The 25,955-nt window shown below is 43.0% G+C and overlaps 1 protein-coding gene across 3 annotated transcripts in view; it reads left to right on the plus strand.

Moving 5' to 3' along the window:
- Positions 1 to 25,955, plus strand: part of FAM120A (family with sequence similarity 120 member A) — a 97,622-nt gene that overhangs the window by 12,982 nt on the left and 58,685 nt on the right. For all 3 annotated transcript variants that reach the window (XM_074363016.1, XM_074363014.1, XM_074363015.1), the window contains exons 2-5: positions 5,309 to 5,555; positions 8,579 to 8,661; positions 22,607 to 22,735; positions 23,400 to 23,496. In XM_074363016.1, the coding sequence (XP_074219117.1) occupies positions 5,309 to 5,555; positions 8,579 to 8,661; positions 22,607 to 22,735; positions 23,400 to 23,496 (556 nt within the window). The remainder of the gene's footprint in view (positions 1 to 5,308; positions 5,556 to 8,578; positions 8,662 to 22,606; positions 22,736 to 23,399; positions 23,497 to 25,955) is intronic.

Genomic DNA, 25,955 nt, shown 5'->3' on the forward strand with positions numbered 1-25,955 from the left:
GAAGACTTGTATTTTCACGTGGTAAGCTCTCGGACGCTTTGCCTTTCAGGCCTTTTAATGCTTTATTCACCTGATGGAAATGCTTAAAACACTGTTTCAGCTAGTGTGTTGTACACTATTGACTATTTCCTTTTTAAAATAAACTCCTTACTTTGGAATAATTGAGGTTTGTAGAAGAGTTGTAAAGATGGTACAGAGAGTTCCCGACTATCCTTCTCTCAGCTTCCACGCATGTCAGCATCCTTTGAGCAAGTGCAATTATGAAAACTAAGAATTAGCATTGCTACTGTACCCTTAACTGCATTATGTGTTTCATTCAGGTTTCATCCATTTTCCACCCGTATCTTTTTCGGATGCCCTGTCGCCTTTCGGCGTCTCGTCTCCTTAGTCACCTTAGGTCTGGGACAGGTCCTCAGCCTCTGCCTGCCTCTGGTGACCTATACTTTTGGAGAACTGATCAGGCATTTTGTAGGCTGGCCTCCAATTTGGGCTGTCTGATGTTTTCTTGTGATTTGGGGAGAATGCTCCAGAGATGCGGTGCCCTTCTGTGCCGCAGTGGTGTCTACTGGGCGTGACTGTGGTCCCCTTTGCTGGTTCGGTTCTTAGGAGGCGGTCATCCAGTGCAGCCTACATTCAGGGGGAGGGGTAGGGGTTAAACTCCACATTACCTTCTTTAATTCTTCTCTGAGGAATATTTGTCTCTTCTTCCTCCTTTATTTCATTATTTGTTTTTGTCAGTCTGGACTCACATATTCATTGTGTACTTTGGTTATAAGCCAGTACCACGTTATTTATTTTGTTGCACAAATTCTCCCAGCATTGGTGGAACATCTTTCCACCATCTTTCAGGTGGGTCCTTGTGTGCCTCTGACAAACCCCATCCTTTGTTTGTGGCATCATAGATGCTCCGGACTCATCTTGGATTTCCCCGCCCCAGCTTCACCCATTTTTTTCAAAGGCTCTCGTCCCTTTTAGTGGAGAATGGTATTTAGAAACCAGATCGGGGTGCAGGTATCCTTTCTCCTGGGGTGTTGCTGCTTCTAGGCCCTCTGCTGATAGCTAGGAGATGTGTGTGTAGACCAACCCACGTGTACACACTCACCTCTGATGACTTCTGTGCCTGTAGGTCTGTGTTGTCACCTACACACCGGTTCTTACGGACATCTGCATGGCTAACCCAGCACCACAGGGTCATGCTAGCTTCCTCCCTTTGCGCATTTGTGACTCCGTTCTGTGACCGGGAGACACCCAGGTCATCTACCATCCATCTACCCCAGCCGTACACACGAGGGTGATTGCAGAGTTGTTCACCCGCACCCCTGCCACACGCTGGTTACCAGGAGCTCATTGTTGGGTCACTGCTTCCCCTCAAAGCATTGTTTTCCAAGGTTACCTAGGGCTGTCCTCCCAACCCCTCAGGGGGGTTATTTTATACATTTTATAATATAATTCCATACATCTGTCAGTTTGTATTCTGTCCCGACACCACTGATATGCTGGCTATTTTTTTTAAGTTGTGTTTATTAAAGTTGATTCTCTGATGAGATGTACAGTCAGGTGCGCTTGTACAGATGCAGAGAGTCATGCTGTATCGGTCCCCCAGACTCTCATTTAGGTGTTTCATTTCCCTCATTGCATAACTGCTGCCCCACCCTGCTGCTCTTCACCTGTTGGGAGGCATTGCAGCTCTGTTCCCTTGTGGTTTTCAGTGCCATGTAGCCTTTCCTCAGAGAAAGGCATAATGGATTTTAACTGGTGGGGAACAATACTAGCATTTTAGAAGTTGAAGGAATCTGAAAGATTCGTTAATTTTACATTCCTAGCTGGGCAGACTGGGCATTAAGCCAGAACTGGAACCTAGACAGCTCTCCTCCCCATCACTATCACGCCGGTACCTGAGATAGCAAAGATGAGCAGGACAAAGGGCACAGATTGCTCCACCTTACTTTAGATTTGAAGTCTCCGCTTACCTAAGGCCATGGTTCCTTTGTCTTAGGAGATTAATTCTAACAGACAACTGTTTAATGTTAGGTGTGCTTTGGGGGAGGATTAAAGTATTGTTAATCATTTGCAAAGTAGCATTGTAGTGAATTATTAATGGTTCACTCACTTTGCTTTTTAATGCCAGTCTGAAACCAAGTGTTCTGAATGAACCAGGAATTGTGTTTGGGGAAGGGGCAGTGGACGGAGGTGATTGTGGAAAGCCCACCATCCCACTCTCCAGAGACAGATGAAACCACTCTGTAAGTCTACTGGATGCTGGCTTCTACTGGATAGAATTTATCTTATTCATCTCTGTAAGTAGTTTTAAGACTGTTAGTAGACCTCCGAACTGGGACCCCCAGAGTTTTTTTTATTTTAGAGACAGTGCTTACTGTGTGCCAGGCACCGAGCTAGACCCTTGATACGTAGATGAGCAAGTTGCATGCCTCGTCTGACAGGTGTGAAAGGAGGGCTACCTGCCCCTCAGCGCAGTGGCACAGAGGGGTATGGCTTATACCAGTGCTGTTTCAGCTTTTCATTAGACTATTTTTCCTTTTAAAAAGTATTTTTTTTTTTTAAAACTGATTGCACCACCCTGCACAAAACTATGTTGGTTTTTGCTTTTTCCTTTCCAGTTGTTGTCCCCACAGGCGTACTTTTACACGTTTGTGTATACTGGTTGTTATGTTCTGAAATGGTTTTGTTTAGTATTTTGTCCTCAGCTTTTCGCAGGTTTCGCCACAATGTTGTGTAGTTGCTGTATTTACCCAGCTCCTTAATGTTAACCCTTTTTTTCCTGTAGAAGCCTACTCTTACCCTTTTTATACTCCCAGCGTTTTTCATCGGGTATGTTGGTTTCTTAGGTATTTCCTGGAGTAAGGTTATTCCAGGGTCAACGACTATGAGTGCTTTACAGCTCTGGAAATACATTATCTATTGTTTCCCAGTGCCAACAGCCTTCCTTGAAAACCTGCCAAATTAGACCTGTCCCTGCCTGCTCTGACTCCATCACCTGCTGCTTTCCCGTGGGTCCCTGCGATGGGGCTGCAGACACATCACACTCACCTCTGGCCCGGGGTACCTGCTCTTCCCCTGCTTGAGCACCCTTCGGGGTGACCTGCTCAGGGCTGGCGCCTTCTTTCCCCACCCAGGGCTGTTGTGAGGGAGATGAGGCAACACGCCAGGAGGCACGCAGCCCAGTGATGGCGGAGAACAGGTGCCCAGGGAGGATGAGCCACGTCATCTCTTAACTGCTCTCGTCCTGGAGCTGGTTCTCAACGGCTCTCAGCCTCAGTTTCCCAGAAGAATAGGTTAATAAACTCTCCTGCAGAATACAACTATTGAGTATACAGTACTCGACTTAGACGTTTAATTCTGCCCTATCTCTGCAGGATACCTGGCTCTGGAGCAAGCAGCCAGGCTGCCTTTTCTAGAACTCCTCCAAGGGGTGTGGAGCGAGGAGGGTGCTGACTCACGATCTCTTGTCACTTCAGGGCCTCTTAGGAGATTGTGCAGACTTACTATTAAAGATGCCTGGGAAACAGGAATTGCTGGTGATTTTTAAATGCCTTAAGACACTGCTGTAAAGTTCTGTGTAATAAAGTGATTTGCGATAGAGAACTTGGACTTGAAAGTTATCACTTCTAGATGAAGCTGGCCTAATTTTAGAGGTTTTTTTTTTTTTTTTAAACTATACTTTTCTATCTTAGTGAAAGTACACTGCTTTTTAGATTAAGAGGTAAAACAATCCTCCTATACTAAGACAGAATATTGACTAATTGAATATTGTTTTATTTTCTTATAAAGTAAAATACTTTTGTCAAAATATTTATCAAGAGAAGGCAGAAAATTATTTTTCCTTTGAATATGCATCTTTAAAAGAGTTGCTTTGCCTCCAAGTGAGATTTCATTATAACTAACTTTCCAATAAAATTTGGTGATAGTCAGTGAGAAATGAGTGTAACTCTACAGTGATGTCTAGCAGGTGACCATTGAACACTTGAACTTCATTTTTAAAGTATTTTTATTTTTAATTTTAATTCAGTATAGCCATACATTGGGCAGTGTAGTTTTAGGAATTTATATTTAAGGGCACATGTGTTTTACCTTTAGGGCTCTATAGAGAGTTAACCTTCCATAGCCGAATCACCTGATTAAGTTTAACATTCTGTTTTCTAAAATACTTTTATCCATTGTAGAAACAAACAAACAAAAACCCTGCCAGACTTTAGTTGGATGAATGCGTTTGGGAAACAGCGGGAAAGGACGCGATTGTCTTTGACTTTGTATATTTTAGGAAGATGTGTTTCAGTGCCTTTTGGTATGTTTTTAGGAATAGAGAGATCCCGGGGGCCTTTTACCATTCTGTGGGCGCTGCTTCTCTGCCCTCCTTAGTATGTCCCGACACCTGAGGGAGGTGGAGCCGGCCTTTCACAGGGGGAGAGCCAGTACCAGCAAAGAAGTTCGGCTTGTAGTTTTCATCACGGAAAAGGCAGTAAATTTAGCGCTAGTCTTCACGGCTGTCCTGAACCTGGCACTACCCCACCAGGCCTGGTCCTTTGCACAGAATAAGCATGTGACAATTATTTGGAGGTAAACATGTTCATTCTGATTATTATCCCGTATGCCGATTGCTTCAGGTGTGTAGTAATTAGTGCACAGGTAGGTGATGAGTGATACTTGGCTTTTATTTTATTAAAAAAAAATCCTTCTGATTATTTTACCTATTGGATCTACTTTGAAGAAATTATTTTGTGGGGGAGGGTATAGCTCAGTGGTAGAGGGCATGCTAAACATTCGTGAGGTCCTGGGTTCAATCCCCAGTACCTCCTCTAAAAATAAGCCTAATTACCTCCCCACGAATAAAATAATTAAATAATAAAATAATAAATAAAATAAAATAAATAAAAAAAGGAAGTTATTTTGGTTTCACTGAGCGTGTCTGCATTCTTTCTCCTTCCTTCACACTTCTTTATTTTCCTTTTCTCTCTCTTTTTCCCCCACGTCTCCCTCTTTTCCTTCAAAATACTGCCACAGGGGTCAGCTGGCATTGCATGTTTTGAAGTAGGGTGATCTTTGAACTTGAGAAGAAACTGAAAATGAATTTACAGTCGGGATGGAGATTACTGACCAGGAGGTTTTTTCCCACTGAAATTTCTCATTTGAGCAATGTGCTGCACACTTTGCCGTGGCCTTTCTGACCGTTTGGCCCTGTTGCGCATCTTCCATATCTGAAATTTGCAGAGTCTGTGCAGATAGCGCCTGCGTATTGAGCAAGTGCTGCAGCGGGGCCCGGCCTCTGACAAAGCGCCCCTTTCTCACCCAGGTCGCGCAGAGCATCGAGGACCATCATCAAGAAGTGATCGGTTTCTGCAGAGAAAACGGCTTCCACGGCTTGGTCGCGTACGACTCCGATTACGCGCTGTGCAACATCCCTTATTACTTCAGCGCCCACGCCCTCAAGCTGAGCCGGAATGGGAAAAGTCTCACCACAAGCCAGTACCTGATGCACGAGGTTGCCAAGCAGCTGGACCTGAACCCGAACCGCTTCCCCATCTTTGCCGCTCTGTTAGGTACGAGGGCAGTGTGAGAACTGTCTTTAGTTTTATAAAGGGGTTCTGTACTAGGAACATGCTGATTTCTTGGTTTTTTTAGTTTCAGTGCTGAAATGTTTTCGATTGTCTCTTAAATTGAAAAGAACCAGGAAACGGGCTTCTCAGTAGCATTCCTTATTCAGTATTATTTTCTGGTGTCACTGACAATGTGCTTCTTTTGTTCTTAAGTGTTTGTTTATGTATTGTTCCATCTGGGCTGAGAGACTAATTTTGTGAGTAAATTCATTTCAAGTTGGAGGAAAATAACATTTTAAAATGACAAAGGTTAACACCTTCTCACCATGAAAATCAGACATTTAAACCTTTGCCCAAATTATGTTTGTTATAGAAGAAAATGTGCTATGAAGTTGGCGCTGTCATGTTTCCCCCTCATTTTTGGGATACTCACTACTTTAAAAGAAAACAATAAAAATAAACTATTTTCACCTTGTTTCCAAAGGCTACATCTTAAGTAAATGTTTAAGTGTCTTTAAAAACTCCCTTGGAGGAATTCCTTATGCTGAATACCTAGAAAGGATGAAATTTTTTTTTTAACTGAGGTTTTATATGTTCATTTTTTTGAAAATAACTTGCCAGTAAGTAATATATTCACCCATCACCCTGTCTGCATTTTATAGTCGTATTCTTTCTTTTCTTTTCTGTCAGCTCCCCTTTCTTATGCTTGCAACCTGCAGGTCTCTAGCTACTTGAATATCCAGCTGTAGTTTGCTGAGAGTTTGTAAAAAGTCCGTCCATAATATAAGTAAACATGTTCCGAGCAAGAGCTTCCTGGGAGTAAAATCCATGAACTTCGGTGATAGGATTGGGGGCTGTTTGGGACACATAGGCCCTTTTTGAAAGACATGTGGTCTCCAGAAAAGGGAGACCTTTTGCAACTCTATCCATTTGTATTCTGTAGAGGTCGGCAGCCTGATCCGGTTAAGAGGGGAATTATATTGTGGGTTATTTTTAGAAATTCCCAATTATCAGATTTTTTAATAAACATTCCCAAAAAGTTTTGTACAACTAGAAATTATAGTGAGGGAGCCATAATTTGTCGTATAGTATTTCTTGATGACGTTTCAAATTTTCTAGCTACAAGTCTGTCAACAAAATAATGATTTTACAAGTTGTCTTTATTTGGATTTAATCTCAGATACATGTCTTTAAGTTAGTACTTCGCTATTTTCTGCGCGTTTTCTTAGGGAACTCTTCTGACGTGGGATTTGGAGGATTAAAGCTAATTTTCCAAATATATATAGTACTTTCATATTTTCAGATATTAAAGTATAAAAGGATATTTCCTCTAATGTTAAAAAGTGATGATGTGGATGGGCACATTATGAAAAGTTTATTATTTATGCAAATGTTAGGCAAAATGACTTGGACATGTGGACTGACTTTAAATGGATGGGAAAATTATATACCTTTAGAGTATGGCTGCCTTAGCTAATTAGAGATGTGAAGATATTTGTTTATCTTAATTAAGAAACATTGAATAAATTTCAAGGGAGATAATAATACCAACTCATACTTTTCTAGCTAAATTATTTTGTGAAATATTAAATGAAAAATAATCAGTAGTAACATTTTGAATAATTTAGGAATGAATGAATTTAGGGCTTGGAATTTCTTCCAAAAACTTTGATAAGTTATAGATAAACTCTTGTTTGGGTGAGCATTTTTATTTTATATTTTATGTAAAAGTTGCAGTCTCATCAAAATGAGAAAAATAGTTTTTCCTTTCTGTAATAGAAAGTATAATTTTTCCTTTTGTTACTAGGAAGTATAATTTTTCCTTTTTGTGAGAGAAAGTATAGGTATATAAGTTGTTTTGTTTTAGAAAGGTTGAGTGAAATACTCATTTAAGTATTTGACCCAAGCTTTAACAGACTTTCACTGATGTTGGAATCAGCTTAATATTTTTTCAGATAGAAGCTTCAAAAACAAATCTCAGACATTTTATACTTACTTCACAGCGAAGTTCTCTGCAGTCCATGAACAGCAGTGCAAAACTTAGTAACTGGACGGTTAGTACTTAGCTTTGCATCTTCTGGACGTGGCAGTTCAGTCCATGGCGGTGTCATGCGTTTGTGTGTTTAGAGCATTATGATTAGCACTGGCAAATGAACGCCCCTTGTTTGGCTTTCCATAGCAGCTGTTTAATGAATTACTCACTGATTACTAATTAATGAATCACCAGTTACTTCGCGTGGAGGTGACAAAATCATGATATAAAAACCACAGAATTATTAGGAAGTTTCTGTTTTTAAATTTTATCAATATAAGTAACACACTAAAGATGTCAGTATACCAGGCATCAAAGCATTACAGTAAAGGCAGAGTGTTTTCCCCCCAAATGCGGTTTCTCAGCTGAATACACTTCTTATTTGTGACACAGCCCTGGTGATAGGGTGCACAGCGGAGAGGCACTTCTTGGTGCTGATAGTCTGTGCTTTGTTATGTCTATTTGTGGGTGGGGTGGGAATTGTGGGAGGAGGGTGTTGATCCGTGTCACAGGCAGCAAACATTGTCACTTGACCTTCTTTAGATTTGATAACTGTGTAGATTCTGCCTTTGCTGTTGAACATAGTTCACAGAATGCAGTTTGAACCATAGTTTCTCATAAACAAATGAAGACGTGTATCGAGTTGGTATTTGGCATCTGGCATTATCAGACTGATCTTAATGCTGTTCTGGGAAGTTACTCAGGTTTTCATGCAGTTTACTTAGTTGAAATGCTATTTAGCCTCTCCTGGAAATTCATGGTGTACTTGAGGCAGCTGCAAGAAATCTGCCTGCTGTATGTTGCTTTGTGTTAAAAGATGAAAAAATACTCTCAATTTCTGTGTGAAAGATTTATGTGGTATATCAAGTGAGATGGTCCTAAGAAATCTTACTGCAAAGTCTAAAACTAAGAAAGGTAATCTACAGATGCAGTGATGTCAAGTTTCCGTGTGTCACTCATGATGGCTTTTCTGGTATCCCTGTTTGTATTCCAGGAAATCACATTCTACCTGATGAAGATCTGGCTTCCTTCCATTGGAGTTTACTTGGTCCAGAACATCCACTAGCCTCACTTAAGGTACAGATTCATTTCATTTCCAACATTTCTTGATTTTGCTATTACTTTCATAGTATAAATAACGTTTCTTTATTCTAGAAGGAAATGTACCACAAAATCAGCAAAATTGGCAACTGTCTTAAAAAACAACCAACCCCACCGTATCTTGTTCCCAGCACCTGTATTTTAGGGAAATGTATAAATGTCCTTAAAAATTCTCTAAGACACATTCTTCATGCCTTATATACCTAGATAGGTGAAAATCTTTTAGCTAAAGTTTTTATGTATTAATTTTCTTACTTACAAATATTAATTTTCCAACAGGTAGCACAATCTTTGGTTACTCAGATCCACATCTCAGTGAAGTTTGATAAATTTCATAATTTTCTTACTAATTTTCTGAAATTGTAAGACTCCATTTACAGTTTTAAAGCTTTTCAATGATGGAGAGGAATCCCAAGTTCACTAGAGAAATGGTCCCTTTGTACTGTTTTGTTAATACTTACTTTCTTATTTTTTTCTACTTCTTGTTTGTGAAAGTAATAAACATCCAAGAACATGCACTTAAATTTGAATTTTCTGAAGTGGGAACGTTTACGGTTTGATGAGAGCCTAGTAGTGGAATTGGTGTGAGCCACTGCGCATCTTGGAGTTGTACTTGTGAGCGGCTTCCTGTGATTTTCCACATTCCCTTTGCTGGGTGAATTGGCTCTGGCATTCTCGGCTTTGGCTTTGTGATCATTGCTGCTCTTTGTTTGGTGGGGAATTGGGAAGCTGGGACATAGACTGGCAGCCTGGGCCTCAGTTCCTCACGGCAATGGGGAGGTTGCGTGGAATGGTTTCTGAATGCACTTTTTCCTATAAAGTTCTGTCAGAATCACCCTCTCTCCATAAATCAGCTTAATTGGTGGTTAGTTTCAAATTGGAGTTTTTGTCTCTTAGCTTATAGAGCATTTTGGTGATACTTGCAAGTCCCAGTGGCACTCCTTTCCTGCCCCTGTCATCTTGTTCCTTGCTGCCCAGAGCCCCTTTCTTTTCCATTTCTTACCGATGGGGCCTCATGTTTTCCTTTTCGTTCTGACAGTGCTTGGTACGGGGCTTTTCAACTTCTGTTTGAAAGTTAAGTTTTTCTCCTTTTGTTAGCAATCACTTGTTCTCTTTTGCTTTTTTGTCCTTGAAGGAGAACAGCTTTCTCTTTGCTATTTGGCCAGAGTGTTCTTTATGAGTGTTCTCATTTACAAAGTGCTGCAATTTGTATAATCTTAATTCTGAACTTCTGGTGATACCGTTAGTGAAACGCAGAACGGGAAAAATACAGTCTGAAATCAGATGGACTCAAAAGCATCGTGCTCATTAGATTTGTCAAGTTGAGACACAATGAAGGCTTGCTTTTTGAAGGTTTGTATAGTTTTGAGTAGCAGGGGTGAGGGGCTGCCACCAGGATCTCAGACCATATTCCATATGTCTGAATTGAGCTGGCTTTGCTTCATGTGTCAGAGGTTAGAAGTGAGGAGGAATTACTGGAAAACAAACTTAATCTATTGACAAGTCACAACATCACTATCATGTATTTATCCTAATTGTTTGTTAAGAAAAATATTGAGTATGTAAAAAGTTGAAATAGAAAATGTTTATCGATATGTAGCTACCATCTTGGTTCAACAGTTAACACTTTGCTCTAAAATATATTTGTGTCTGTGTGTTTGTTTTTTAACTCAGCTATTTAGAAGTAAGTTACAGATAACTTAACACTTCAAAGTTTGTGAAAACTTTGGTTTATGTCACTACCACCTCAGAATAATCTCTTACTTATATTACTATTCGCATATCAACTAAATTGATAGTTCCCTAATGTCATTTAATATTAAGTCCATGTTCAGATTTTTCAGTTGTTCCCTGAAAATCGTTTATAAGATTGTTTGTTGTTTTTAAAAAATCGATTCAGTCAAATTTTGTGCATTATCATCAGGTGTATTTTAAATATTAGCTGGCTACTTTAAAAAAATATTTTATTTATTGTATCATTAAAAAAATTATTTTTAATCAGCAGGAGGAGGTAATTAGGTTTTATTTTCTTTTTAGAGGAGGTACTGGGGTTTGAACCCAGGACCTCAAGCATGCTAAGCATATGCTCTACCACTTGAGCTGTACCCTCCCCCCAATAGCTGGGTGTTTTTATGGCATAATAGAGGAACAGTCCAAAATCATTTTTCAGTGACTTGATGGGTTGTAGGATTTCTAAAGTCACATTCTGAAAAGCAAGCATGTCTGACTTTGAGTGCAAAAATTACAAAACTTTTATGTTTTGACCTTTTATATATATTTCCGGTGTGTAGCATCGTTTTAATCATTTTAACCAAGACTGTGAGATTTTTTTTTCTCATGAATGTTGCTACTCTATACAGTTGTCTGTCTCCCATCTACTTCTTTTGTCTCTTTTTCCCAGTTATGAAACTAATTAACTACATCTTTTGAAAGTTCAATTCGTTGGTGATTATGAAACTTTCTTTTGATTTTTATTAGTTTCTTTTTAACACAGTATGTTGTATACACAGCTTTTAAGGATATCTGATTTTGCATCTCCAAGTTCAAGCATTCTTCTTACCCTGCTATATTTTACCAAAACATTCTGCCAAAATCATATCTACAGGAGGGTTGTTCACAGAAGGCTGGTGTTACGTGAACTCACTGTCTAATCAATTCGAATCGCCCCTTAACGTGTAATACCGTAATCCTAACCCTCTCAGCATTTCCACATCACTGTCCACAGTGCTGGTTGGGCTCAGAGAAGAGCGTGCCTGCCTGGGGCTCTGTGGGTTGAGAAGCGAAAGTAGAACCCAGAGTGGTCATGATAAACAGCTGAGACACTGAGACCATGGGATGGTAGCCAGAGCAGAGGCCAGGAAGGGAACAGAATTCTGTTTTGTGCTGCTGTATTAATCAGGGCCCGTGCTCACTAGGGCAGGAATGCAATGCTAGACATACTTAGAACCTAAAATCAGTTAAGAACAGTAGGAAAAAGGAAGTAAGGTGGCTGGTCAGGTTTTCAACTTTTTAGTACTTCATTTCTCATGTTAAGAACTTCCAGTAAGGTAGCATCGAGTTTCTTAGATTTGGAAATAAAGAATATTTCATTTATGTTCAGGATGGCGGAAGACTGTTTTAAGCAATATAAAATTCTATATCCAGGAGTGGGGGGCCCTTTGGGATGTGATGCAGTCAGCCCTGGTGGAAGCACCTTCTGGCCATAAGCGTGTGCTAAATGAGTGCCCTTTTCTTTTGTTTTAATGTGCTTTTTGAGTTTTTTAATTGTTCTATGGCTTTGAGGCCTTGTAAGCTGTGGAAATTTTTATTTGGGGTAGGCATTTAGTTTTTTAATTAAGAACACTCTAAGTTGAATCATTAGTTGCAGGTCATTGTGTTCATTTTAATGGCTTCTGTGTTCCTAAATTTTATATTCAGTTTCGTGTATTTTGAGTTTTTCATCCCTGTCAGTCATTCATGATCCCCAAGTATTTCCTGCCACAGAGTTCTTTCGCCGTTTCCTTGATATTGGACAAGCCACCTTGCAAGTTATATGCCAGCCTTTCCTCTCCCCAGACCTCATACAAGTGTCATTGTCCTGTACAGCTATTCAGTCTGTATTTTGGTCTCTCTGTACCACTGCCCCAACTGTGACAAACAGGCAGAAGAGGCCCTTCCCCGCTCACACTGTCTCCCTCCTCCCCAGCCCAGTTCTGCCCATCAGCCGCGGGCCAGGCCGGCGCGGGTGCCACTGGGATTCCCTCTTCCTCTGCGCGTCTAGTGAAAATGATGCCCGGAAAGCTCCGTTACTCGCTCCTGCCTCTGCTCAGAGCTCCATCTAAGTCCTAGCCCTTGCCCATCTCTCTTTCTGATTTAAATAGTCTTCAGTATTTATAACCCTGCTTCTGGGTTCACTTTTTTTAGTTGCCTTTCTTTGTGAGCATTATCTTTTCCCTGAGGCAGCTGGATACCAGGGCAGTCTATCAGGTCAGTTCAGAAACAGTTTTTTTTAAATTTACCTAGAATTTTACCAAAAGTTATCTCTAACTATACTTTTCACATCTTACTGTCTGCCACCAAAAATCATCGAGCGGTCTTTTTTACAAATGTCTTTGGGGACAGTATGTGGCAGTCAACCCCAGGGAGGAGGGAGCCTGGTTCTGGGAAAGTAGCACGTCGCAGTCCCCAGGAACGTGGAGGTGGACGTCCCAGAGGGCCCCCCACCCCTGGATATAGAATTTTACATTGCTTAAAACAATCTTCCGCTGTCCTGAACACAAATGAAATGTTCTTTACTTCCAAATCTAAGATTTTTTTGCCAGATGTCTCCCTGCTACGGTCCACGTAACTCCAGCATTCCTAAGGTCAGGGTGCAGCCCAGGGCTTGCAGAGGGCCCTTGGGATGAAACCCAGGCTCGAGGTTCTCCCCATCTTGGCTTCCCTGAAGAGGCTCCGCCTGCTGCCCAATGTCTTCACACCCTCTGTACCTGACCCCTGTGTGGGTTTCATACCCCGGAGCCAGCTTCCAGAGAAGAGCGGCGTAATTTCAGGCATTTTGATACTGTATGGTGTGTCTGACATACTGTGCAGCTTTATTAGAGTGAGGTCAGTAATCAGACCCTTTCTGGATTCCTTTTTGAAAGTAAGTTGGGTGTAAATTATACATGGATAGAAGGCTAGGCTTCATTTATTCTGAGTTCCACCTTTTAAAGCATTGTAAGAGGGGGCAGTTTGGGCACTGAGACCTTCCAAAGGAGGAATTCCTGCTTACATATTAGTGTTAATTGGAGTTAACTCAATATATTCCTTTCTCAATATGTCATCCTGTAGTTTCATAATTGCTAAGTAGTACTTCCTAAAATCTAAGGACTTCTGGGGCTCTAGGGAAAATAATGTTAGGGGCCTGAAGGTTGAAAATTCAACCACTATGCAATATGGAAGTGAGAGCTATTTATTTATAATTTCACTTCTGGAAGAGAACCACTTTTAACAGATTGATATTTGATCCTGTAGAATTGTTTTAAAATATGTATCCTGCTAATATTGTCATTACTACAGTGTCATCATCACCACGCACTCAGTGACCTACACATTCTTTACAGCCTGGGTGGGACTTCGGTGCACAGATCCTCCATACTGGACTCTAAGCTTCTAGGTCATGGAAACTCGCTTTTAGTAAGAACTTTTATTCTTGACTCATTTCAAATTTATATATGGAATCCTTAAATGGAACAAACAGGACTGAACTCAAAAGATTTTTTTGCCAGTTTATATCTTCCCATCAGAGCTTTCCCCGTTCCCAGGGATTGTAAACGTGAAGACGGAAAGCTTGGTGTTTTGAGGAATCTGCTAAAATCTTTCGGACTCAAGAAATAGTTTTTCTTTATTTTACAGATTGTGGGTGGATCACAAGTCACTTTGCTGGGAAGGAGGAGCAGGGACATGGGAGGGGTTTGTGTTCCCTCGTTGTTACAGGGTCGCTTTCAGCTTAGCTCCTCCCTCCAGGGACTGGGCCTGGCAGCGGACGCCTTCCCCAGTGAGCTGGAATGTATGGCCCAGCCAGAGGAGGGGAGATGCGCGGTCTGGATGCAGTCCGGAAGATACAGTGTTTACAGTGTCCGACTTCTGATGCCTGGGGTGGCGAGTGATGGGGCCGAGAGAACTCAAGGACGCTCACTAGGGTACTTTTGCTTTCTGTTTCTTCTCATGACCTGGGATCTTCTAGTTTTATGTGAAATAAGCAGCATAGTCTCAGTTTTGAAACCGTGCACAGGCACTTTGAAGCATTCTACTTCTCGTCTCGGTGGGCTTACGTCCCTTTTAGACATTTCATACAGGTGGAATTATATGACCTCTTGTGTCTGGCTTATTTCATCGAGCATATTTTTTCAGGTTCATCCACATTTGTAACAGGTATCAGCAGTTCATTTCTTTTTGTGGCCAAATAATATTCCATTGTGTGGCTATACCTGCCACGTTTGATCCACTCGTTAGTCAGTGGACATTCAGGTTGTTCATCCAGTTTTGGCTCCTGTAATGAATATTCAAGTGCAAGTCTTTGTGCCGACATGTGTTTTCGTTTCTGTCGGATGTGTACCTAGGGCTGGAATTGCTGGTCATATGGTAATGCTTAACTTTCTGAGGAACTACCAGGCTATTTTCCACAGCAGCTGTACTGTTTACACTCTTCTTTCCAGCGATGTGTGAGGGTTCCGACTTTCCTACATCCTCACCAACACTTGTTATTGTCTGTTGTTTTATTTTTAGCTGTCCCACCGGGTGTGATGTGGTTTTGGTTTGCATTTCTCTGATGACTAATGACGTTGAGCATCTGCTTCTGTGCTCGCTGGCCATTTGTATACCTTCTTTGGGTAAATGTCTATTCATATCCTTTGTCCATGTTTAAATTGGGTTATTTTAAATTATTGAGATGTAAAAGTTTTTTAAAAAATATATTCTGGATATAGGTCTCTTACCAAATATATGACTTGCAAACATTTTCCCCCATCCTGTGGGTGGTCTTTTTACTTCCTTGATGGTGTCCTTTGATAACTCTTTTGAGACTCAGGCGATCTAAACCTTCTACTGCTCCTAGTCGCTCCACTTAGTCGCTGATTACATATTACAGCCTTAAGAATCATAGCCTTTCCTACATTTCAGAATCCTCAGTGCAGTCAGTGTCCTGGAGGTTGCCCACAGAACTTGGTTGCATATTCTTTGTAACTGAAGTGGTCTGCCCTCTACTGTACTGCAGCCTTCCAGGCACAGAGTCATAGACGGGGGCTCCTCGCAGAGGAGCTTACCTGTCTTACCCTCTGATACCCTCTCTCTGCTCTGTCTCTGCTGCTTCTCCCATTAGTGTTCTCACAAGCTGACTCTTTGCTCTCTCACCGTCCTTGGCCTTCTGCCCATTTTCTCACTGGTTCCTCCTCCCCTAGCCGGCCAAGGCCTCTCGGGGGGGCGTCTTGAACTGGCTGTTCCAGCATCTCCCTTCTCTTGCTCCTTCTTCCTCCTCACCTGCCCAGCAAACCCTTCACCCTAGTTAGGTACTGTCTAGAGAAGATCATGGGAACCACACAGCTGATGGATAACACTGCAAATTTATGGTCTAAGTTAAAGAAGGAGCTAAATAAGTAGATAAATATGTGTGTTTATGGCTCAAAAGACTGTTTTACAGACTTACTACATCCCAGTCAAAATCCAAGCAAGCTTTTTTTTAAAATAGAAATTGAAAAACTGATTTTAAAATTCATGTGAAACAAATTGCAAAGGACCTAAAATAGCAACAAAAATGTTGAAAAGGAAGAACAAAGTTGGAGGATTCAATATTACCTAATTTTAAGACTCACTTTAAAGCTATAATAAACAGCTCGCTGTGGTACTGATGTAACAGTAATCATATAGATCAGTGGAGCAGAACAGAGTCCAGAAATACACCTATACATACGTGGTTAGTTACTTTTGCCGAAAGTCCCAAAGTAACTAAATGGAGAAGGGTTGGTTTTTATGTTTTTTTTCTTTGTATGTACATATATTCATTTTCATATTCTTTTTCATTGTAGATTACTACAAGATATTGAATATAGTTCCCTGTGCTATACAGAAGAAATTTGTTTTCTATCTATTTTTATATATAGTTGTTAACATTTGCAAATTCCAAACTCCCAAGTATATCCCTTCCCACCCCCTTTCCCCTGGTAACCATAAGGTTGTTTACTATGTCTGCGAGTCTGTTTCTGTTTTGTAGATGAGTTCATTAGTGTCCTCTTTTTTCTTTTTTCCTTTTTAGATTCCACATATGAGTGATATCATATGGTAATTTTCTTTCTCTTTCTGGCTTACTTCACTTAGAATGACCCATCTCCAGGTCTATCCATGTTGTTGCAAGCAGCATTATTTTATTCTTTTTTTTTTTATCGCTGAGTAGTATTCCATTTATAAATATACCACAACTTCTTTATCCAGTCATCTGTCAATGGACATTTAGGTTGTTTCCATGTCTTGGCTATTGTATATAGTGCTGTTATGAACATTGGGGTGCATGTATCTTTTCAAATTAGAGTTCCCTCCAGATGTATGCCCAGGAGTGGGATTGCTGGATCATATGGTAAGTCTATTTTTAGTTTTTTGAGAACTCTTCATATTATTTTCCATAATGGCTGCACCAAACTACATTCCCACCAACAGTGTAGGAGGTTTCCCTTTTCTCCACACCTTCAGGAGAAGGGTTAGTTTTTTTTTATAATAGCAAGATATCCATAGGTAAAAATGAAAAGAATGTAAAAATTATTCTAGAAGAAGATAAAAGATCTTTATGATCTTGAGCTAGGCAAAGATTTCTTAGTTAAGAGAACGAAAAACAAACAACAGAGTGAGAGGAACGATTTGAAGAATTTATCTCTGGTAAAGGACTCATAACCAGAATATGTAAAGAAGTTACACAACCCACCAAGAAAAGATGGGCAAAATTCTGAACACATATTTTACAGAGTGTTCAATAAGCACGCAAGGAAATGCTCCTTGCCATTAGAGATTGCAAGTTAAAACCACCGTGAGATGCACTACCGACCACTGGAATGGGCCGAGTGAAGGAGAATGATGCCAAATGTCGGTGTGAGAAATGCTGATAGCGGTGAAAGGAACAGACTATTCATTTGATAATATGTGTGACTTCTAAAAGCATCATCTTAAGTTAAAAGTCAAAAACCGAGAATATATGATTGCTTTTATGTAAAAACCTAGAAAAGGCAAATATATAGTGATAGAAAGCAGAGTAGAAGGGTGGTTGCCTGGGGCTGTGATGGGAAAGGGGCACAGGGGAACTGTCTGAGGTGACGGAAACATATTTTATAATTGTGGTGATGGCTACACTAATGTATACATTTGTCAGAACTCAGTGAATTATGTCCTTAAAACTGATGAATTTCACTGCAAGTAAAATATCTTAGTAAAACTGATGGTAAAAATGACGGTCTCCAGCTTCAACCAGGCTATCGGTGTCAGCAGCTAATCCTCTTCTCCTCCTTAATGTTTCTCTTAAACATTCATCATCTCTTGAGACCTGTCTTCAGTTTCACGCTGCTTTCTCTTACAGCAGATCCTTTGTATGAGGACAGGGAGAGTCCTTAGCTTCTCATTCTCCTTCATCCAGGCCCATTGTCACTTCTTTTTCCAGCCTGAGACTAGACTCTCCTCACATTCTTGAGCCGTTGTCACTGAACACATCCGGGGACACCCCGTGTCCCTCGTCCCATTGGCTCCTTGCTCCTGTATAGATGCCCGTCTCTTGGCCCCTGGCCCTCAGATGGTACATAATGTCTAGTCTCCCATGTTTTCCTAACTCCCTTTTTCATTCTCGAATCTCCAGAGGGTGGCCTCCCATAATGTCCCCAACAGCTTAAGCCACCTTCACCTCCTGGCGCCTCTCCACCGATTTCTGGCAGGCACAGTCGAGTCCTTGTCCTAGGATGCTGATGACTCGGTTAATGGAGGTGGTGAATGGTTTTCAGCCTCCTTGGAGCACCTGACACTGTCAGTCATCCTGCTCTCATCACCCCACTGGAAACCCCTCCCATGACTCCCACACCCCAGTGTTGTTCTGTATTCCCTGTTTCCTCGTCCTTTCCTTGACTCTTGGGTGAGCTGGCGTCCTCTGGTTGCATGTGCAACCTAGGGTGCATCTGTGCCCTGCTGCAGTCCCCACAGTTTCTGGTGCATCTCATCCCCCCTTAAGGTTTCGACTACCATCTCTGTGTTGTGCTTCTCCCAGCGAGACCCTTTCCCTGAACAACAGGGTGTATCCCACTGTCCAGTAAGTCGTCTCTACTTGGACACTCAGCCTGTGTACCAGATTTCATGCTTCTGACTTACAGGTGTCATCATCTTCTCTAAATAGGTTTGTCCTCCTGTATTTTGTTTCTCAGCTAGTGGTACCACTGTCCCTGCGATCATCAGGTTAGAAATTGGGAATTAACTTTTTTTCCCCTCCCTGCATCTGTTCTGACCATTTCCAACTTGCCCATCCTATCCTTCTTGGCCACCTGTGTTATTGTTCCTTGGGTTTCTGCAGGAGCTGAGTATGGTCCCTCCTTTGTTCCTTTGCCCTCATGTCCATTCTCCACATGTCTGGCACTCACACCTGATCTCATACCTCCCCTGTTGGCAGTCTTATGTTAGCCCCTTTCACCAACAGCAGGGGTTTGGGTTTCATGAATCTGTTGGAAAAAATGTTGGGAGGGCTACTGTTGTGTTGCCAACTTTTAATCGTTCTAAATAATAATGTTCAAAGAAAAAGGAACTCACTCTCTACCATCATTTCATAGAAAAGGACATTTCAGTGCCAGAAGAGGCACAATTAAGAAGACAAGAGTGTGGTGGCCAAGTCTGTGGGCTCGCATGGTGGTCCAGCCACTCGCCTTGTCGGCTCCTATGGGCGGCTTAATGGGCCCCTCTGTCAGACAGGGAGGACATTTACGAGTACACCTCACAGCATTGTTCTGAGGATGAAATGAAGTGATATGTGCTGAGAGCAGTGTCTGGCATGTAGTCTAGAGGAACTCCCTCACAGCACAGTGCAGCCCCAACTGGATGCAGACGCTTCTGTAGGAGGGAGCCCAGGCCCACCCGCCTTTCCGTCGGAGCCTGCTGGTGACCCTTGCGTGGAAAACGTGATGCGGATTTTTCTTTATTCACTTTTAGTACTTTAAAAACTTTAAATTCAAATCCATTAAATTCTTCAGCATATCTGCACAAGAGTTTCCACCTGCAGAGCTCACGTTTGGCATTATTTATGATCAATTGCACGTTAGCAGCCTTTCCGCAGCTTTATTTAGGCAGATACTTACAAGACACTGACACACGTCGTGACTTTTCAAGACTCTCAAGGCACAGCCATTGGTGGATACCTACCAGCTGTGGTGTTTAAATGGTTTCCTTCCTCCTGACTCTTAGAAAATACTCGGCCTGAGGATGTGTTCAGCAATTCAGTGGTCGGAGGGCTTGTCGCCACAAACCGCCAGAGCCCCCTCCCCGCACACAAATCTTTTGGTCTAGGGGGTGCCAAGACTACCCTGGGTGAGATCTCAGGGCCTGCACTTTGACAACCACAGAGGATGCAGAAGCCTTTCTCCCTCCTCCGCCAGGCTGTGATTTTCCTTCCTCCAGGCTGTCCTCTGAGGGCCCCGTTGGAGTCTAGTCAACATTTTTTCTCCAGTAAGCCCTCCTGAAGTCAGGATGCTGGAGAGCTGCCCCGTGTTCTTGTTTTCAGGAATCATGCCTTACCCACAAGTGAATGTTGATCAGATCAGGTTTCTAGTTTTCTTCCCTGGAAACGACAAGATTCACAGTGTTCGTAATCACCCCACTTTGCTCTTTTCCAAATGGCAGTGAAGTGGTTCGGGTTCTTCTGCTTCAGCAGTGATATCATGTGAAACTCGTGTTCATCATCACTTGCATTTAAAGAGCAGCCAACAGAGAGTTTGGGAGCAACAGCCTTGGAGGAAGTTGTGAGCTGGATTGGGAAAGCTGGATTAGGAATGAGGAGGGGAGGTCCGGGGGCAGTAGGGTGTGAGGGAGGGGTCGGGCCGTGGGAAATTATAAAGGACGCAGTTTTATGGTGGTCAGTGGTGTTAATTAGCCACCCAAAAGGATTTAGGGGCCCTCTAGTGATACGATCGGTTCACTTCAGGGATTTTTTAGCCTTCGTGTTGTGAGGGTGGGGTTACTGAAGACAAGGGTGTCCACAAGAACAAAGGCGACAGACGGTCATTTTCACTTGAAGTGGGATGGGACAGTACACGGCTGTCCAGTCATCTGTGGTGTCCTGGTGCCAGGGCGCACACCCCTGGGCGCAGTGGCCTGGACCATGCCTTTCGCTCCCAACTCCTAGGGAAAGCCCTTTTCATATTTTGCCATTTTTGTATCCAGTAAATTCTGTTCTCACCATGTTATTTATTATTTATTTGTTCTGAATATCCTACAATGGCAGGCCTTTCCTGGCCAGTGCAGACCCTCCTCAGACAAGGCTGTCCCCATCCCTGTGGTGTGTGGGCACCAGGGGGGCAATGTTGAGGGCAGGACAGCTTAGGGTTTCTGTCCTGACTCCCTGATCCTGGGGCTGCCACTCACTGGCCCTCCTGCTTGCCCTGGCTGTGGGACTGTTAAACACTGCAAAAGGTAGGGAGTGGACAGAAGTTCCGTTTCTCCCAGACTGGCTGGAATGCACTGTTCAGGGACTGCCCCTCTGTGAAGTACGTGTGTGTCCGTGGTTTTTCATTCTCCAGAGGAGGAATGAGGTTTCTGGAGATGAGTTTGTGGTCTGTAGCCACAGACATTTTACTGGTACGCTGCCTGGAGTTCACTGTGATGGGATTTACCTTCACCAAACACTGACCAGAGCAAGGGGACCAATGCTTTTTTAGGAGACAGAGAGCGGCTACTCAAACATGGTAAACATTATTTTTTAAAAAAATTATTGCTTCTCCAAAAAGAAGTTGAATATACTCTTGTGCATCTGAAAATTTGCACGATGATAACTTAAAAGTATAAATGTTGATTTTTTCCATAGGTTCTTTCATTCTGTTTGCTTATGCTGAGTTTCTCTTTCTTCATTTTTTCTTTCTTTCTTTCTTTCTTCCTTCCTTTCCTTTCCTTTCTTTTCTTTTCTCTTTTCTTTTCTCTTCTCTTCTCTTCTCTTCTCTTCTCTTCTCTTCTCTTCTCTTCTCTTCTCTTTTCTTTTCTTTTCTTTTCTTTTCTTTTCTTTTCTTTTCTTTTCTTTTCTTTTCTTTTCTTCTTTCATGTTTGGTGTCTTAAAACAGTACACATTTAGTATCTTATACTTCTGGAGTTCACGACCAAAGTGGGTCTCCCTGGGCTAAAATCAAGGTGTCGGCAGGGCCACGTTTTTTCTGGAAGCTCTGAGGACAACGTTTCTTGCCTTTTCCAGCTTCGAAAGATGCTGTATTTCGTGGCTCATGGCCCTTCCTCCATCATCAAAGCCAGCAATGGCAGGTGGAGTCCTGCTCTGCCTCATGTAGGAAACCGCCTCCTCTTTCTCTTTTTCCGCCATAGAGGACCATCCGAATAATCCAGGGTAACAGGCGGGGCCCGAGAGACCGCCAGCATACCCTCTCCTGCCGTGTAACGTACCACATTCACAGGCGTGGCGGGCAGGGGCTCACAGATCCGCAAACACAACTCCTTTAGATATTTTTGTCATCTTTTTTTATCTTTTTGATCTTTGTGACTGAACAGGAAATAAAGTGTAATTTCTCAGTGTCATTCAATTAAAAAAATTTTTTATAAACACAGTACCTGATTCATCTTTGTTTCCAAGAGCAAGAGCATAGCTGTATAACATAGTTTTGTTCAGTTATCTTTTTTTCATGTATTTTTTAGTTTTTATGAAAAAGTCCAAAACAAACTTTAAAAAAAAATAGACTGACTTACTGTTTCCTGGTATCAGTTATTCCTGGATAGTAAATTATTCCTGTACTTCATTGCCTGTGTCTTTCATCGGACATGGCCCTCAGCAGTCAGGGATGCCATTTCCCCTCGTTCAGGGCTGACCGTAAGCTCTCCGCAGTGGACTCGGGTCCTGGGGGCGGCATATCCAGCACCGCCTCCTGGTGGCTGGTGTTGAAAGAAGGGAAGCCTCCGTGGTCCAGGGCTCCTCTGTGCTCTGCTCACCCGAGCACGTTGCAGGCATCTCAGAAGTCGTGGAAGGCTGCCAGACCCTCTTCAGCCTAGCGGAGTTGAGACAGCTGAGTTGTACTTCAACAGCTGAAAGGGAGATCCAGGACTTGAACCTCAGACCACCAGAGACCTGGGGCCAGGAACTCACAAACGGGTAACAGTCAGGCAGGCCCTTAGAAGGAGACACCACCTGCAGTTTCTGGACCCTGAGCTTGGAATTAGCGTATTGACACGTGCGCTTTTTTCTCAGGTCCGGGCCCACCAGCTGGTCTTGCCGCCGTGCGACGTGGTGATCAAGGCCGTGGCTGACTACGTCCGCAATATCCAGGACACCTCGGACTTGGATGCCATAGCGAAGGATGTTTTCCAGCACTCTCAGGTAGACGTGTAAGCTCCCGGGTAGCGCCTTGTGCTGCGGTGTGTCCTGGGCTTGGGAGGGGCTTGGGAGGCATAGGCCAGCCGTGTCCAGGGGCGCCGGCCCCGCTGCCAGCCTCTGCTGCCAGGGATCGCTACTGAGAAGACAGACATGAAGTGGGTCAGATGGAACTGAGGGTCTCTGACTTGTGCATCCCTCCTTCACTTGTGGTCAGAGATTTCTCCTTCCTTTTTTTTGAAAAGTACGGAACGTGAGGGGAGTCAGGGTTAGTAGAAGAAGGGAAGTTTGTTTCACTTCCCGCCCCCTCCTGCACTCTCTGAAGAGCTAAAACTGCCGCCCCACTTGCTGGAGATGGAGAGCCAAACCTTTCCAAGTAGCACCAGAGACCTGGCTAAGGAGAAGCTGGGGGGACCGTGCCCCAGAACTCAGGTCTCCTGACTGCCGCGTCAGACTCTGTGTTAAGTACATTGCTCGAAGAGAATTAATGTTCAATTTGTTTCTTCAATACTAAGCTGTTGATTTTCCTTGAAGATTTTAATGTCATTCTAAACTCTCATCTAGCTTGAAAGGCTACAGATGATTATACGTGTGCTAAATTATAAGAATATGTTAATACACATGACCAGTGGCATACTAATTTACAAAGGTTTTCCTGCATTTATTTCAGTCTAGAACAGATGACAAGGTTATTCGATTTAAGAGAGCAATTGGATATTATTCAGCGACTAGTAAGCCTATGGCATTTCACCCACCACATTACTTAGGTAAGTAAGACAAGGCGTCTGTAATGGATGCTGACCATGCAGTAACCAAAGAGATTTAAATATTCACCCAGTAATCTTGTAGGTTCATTCTTTTGAAAGAGATTTCCGCAGTTATAAGTGTAGCAGAACTTCCCGGGCAGACGCAGTAGTAATCCCTGAAAGTGTTGGAAAGTGAGAGAAAACTTAGGGACTTTTGAGAGTGGAGGAGAAGAGCAGGCAGCCGTGAGGACCAAGGCGGGCAGGTGACAGTGACGCTGAGACCTCGATGTCTATGAGGTGTCCTCTTGCAGAGTGCACCAGGGACTCTCTGGATCTTTCCACAAGTGCCCTCATAAATGCACTGGGTTCATGTCTCCTCTTTTGTCTTTTTTTGGCAAAAGATCAGATTTCACCCAGAGATTTGAACTGGGGAATAAAAACAATTATAAACTGTTTGCCTCAAGGCTGCTAGGTTGTGAATATCTCATTGTAAAGCACTAACCATAAGTACCAACCTCCTTCCTGAGTCAGATTGTGTCTTTCTTAGGGTCTGGAGCAGTGAAGCTCTGCGAAATCATACTGTCAACTGTTGTTTCTCAGCTGTGCTTTTAGTTCATATAACCATGTCCCTGGGACTGTCAGAGGAGTGAGACTTTTAACTAGTTTAAAGATTAATCCTGTGGGTGGAAATGTCCCTAACAGTGGTCCTGTACATCAGAGTATTCATTCACTTATTTCAACACAGTGCCACTGTGTGCTGTGTACTGGGGGGGGGGCACAGAGATAAAAGGTAAGTGCTGGCTTCTGATGGCTGTCCCTGTGGGTGAGTGACAGACAGATGAACATGGATGGTCCTGATGTCATGTGACCGAGGAGGGGACAGGCCATTTTCTCTGCTGGCCCAGCCCGCTGTTGTGACTTGGGTAGTCGCACGGCCTCTTGACGGGGTGGGGCGCTTGCTTTCCTGCTGCCCTCGCCACCCACCCTCCTGCCCCCGTGCCGTTCATTTCCTTGCCAGCAGCCAGAATAGTGTTTTAAAATGTCAGTCAGCCCATGCCATTCCTGTCGCGCTTGGAACACGCTCCCAGCTGTGCACCAGCTTCCCCGCATGGTCTGGCTCCTCCTCCTGCTGGCCTCTGCCCCTCACTCTAGAGGCCCTGCCTTCTTTCCTGCCTGAAATTTGCTCTGCTGGCTCCTGCTGGGGCCTCGGCGCTGGCCGTGGGTCTGGAGCTCTCTCCCCGACTCCCTGTGCCTGGGGCGCTGGCATTTCTGAGATCCAGGCTTTGCTATCACTTCTTTGGGGCCTTTCTTGACCAGCCAAGTGACATCAGCCTCCAGGCCATCCTGTCACATCACCTTGATTTAATTCTCTGTGCACCTCCTCACACCCCCATCCCGCCCTCAGGATGCAGGGGTAGATATTCAGAGGTCCAGCAGCAGGACCTTACCTATTCCTCCACTCTTGTACCACAGTAGGCAAATGTGCGGCTGAATGACTTACTCCACGAAGAGACGAGTGAAGTGATGAAATACAGTTTAAGGTTACTCTTGGAAAGGACAGGGTGTGTTGGAAGTGGGTAGACACGCTACCATGGATGACTTCCCTTAAGGAGAGATGCAGTGAGGGCAGAGCATGGCGTCTTGGCTTTACTCCGGGCCCAGGGGGATGTTAGTGGATGCTGTTGAGACACGTGAGAGGCAAGGTGCTGATGCCAGGTCGTGGACGTCCCCATTCCACTGCCTCCTGGCTTCACGCTTCCTGTTTTATTAAAATAGGATACTTATATGACTATTAGAAGAGAAAATATATGTAAAATGCTTTAATGAATGCTTGCTTTGTGACAGATAACTGTCATTGTTACTTGTAGGAAGAATGACTAGAAAAAGCAGTGAATGTTGAAATGAATGGTTAGAAAGCCTGAAAGGAGTTCACACAGGGACATAGCTGGTACCTCGTGTATCTGTAGTGATGTTCTGGCCCTTGTTTGACAGCTGGTTTAAACATTCATGACAGTATACTTGGGACTAGCACATTCATCAAAGAGGAGGAGCATAGGAGAAAAGGGTAGAGACGCTTGATGTAGCATTCGGCATTCACCTGAGCTGATAGCAATTTCGAAGATGTTTTGAAAAGGCAAGATGAGTTTTAAATTAGTTTAAGTTTGAGCTTCTCAAAAATATGTACTGTTCTATAAAATGCTTTCATGTTCGTATTAATTCATCAAAGGGCATTACGAGGTGAGTATTTTATAAAGGACGTTGATGCTCCTAGAACTCACTTTCTCTTTCGCTCCCGAGTGGTTTGTGAAGAACGGGGGTGTAACTGGTAAAGAATTTGGGGGTATTTAGAACGATACTTTCCAGCAGGTTAATGTAGGTGATAACTACCTGTAAATCCTTCTGTAAAGCGTTTCCGGTTGCTTCTGACTGTTGCAGAAATCTGAATTGCGCAGCAAGGGGCTCCACCAGGCACAGGCTCA

This window comes from Camelus bactrianus, chromosome 4 (genome assembly GCF_048773025.1).
Source record: "Camelus bactrianus isolate YW-2024 breed Bactrian camel chromosome 4, ASM4877302v1, whole genome shotgun sequence".
NCBI classification, from domain to species: domain Eukaryota; kingdom Metazoa; phylum Chordata; class Mammalia; order Artiodactyla; family Camelidae; genus Camelus; species Camelus bactrianus.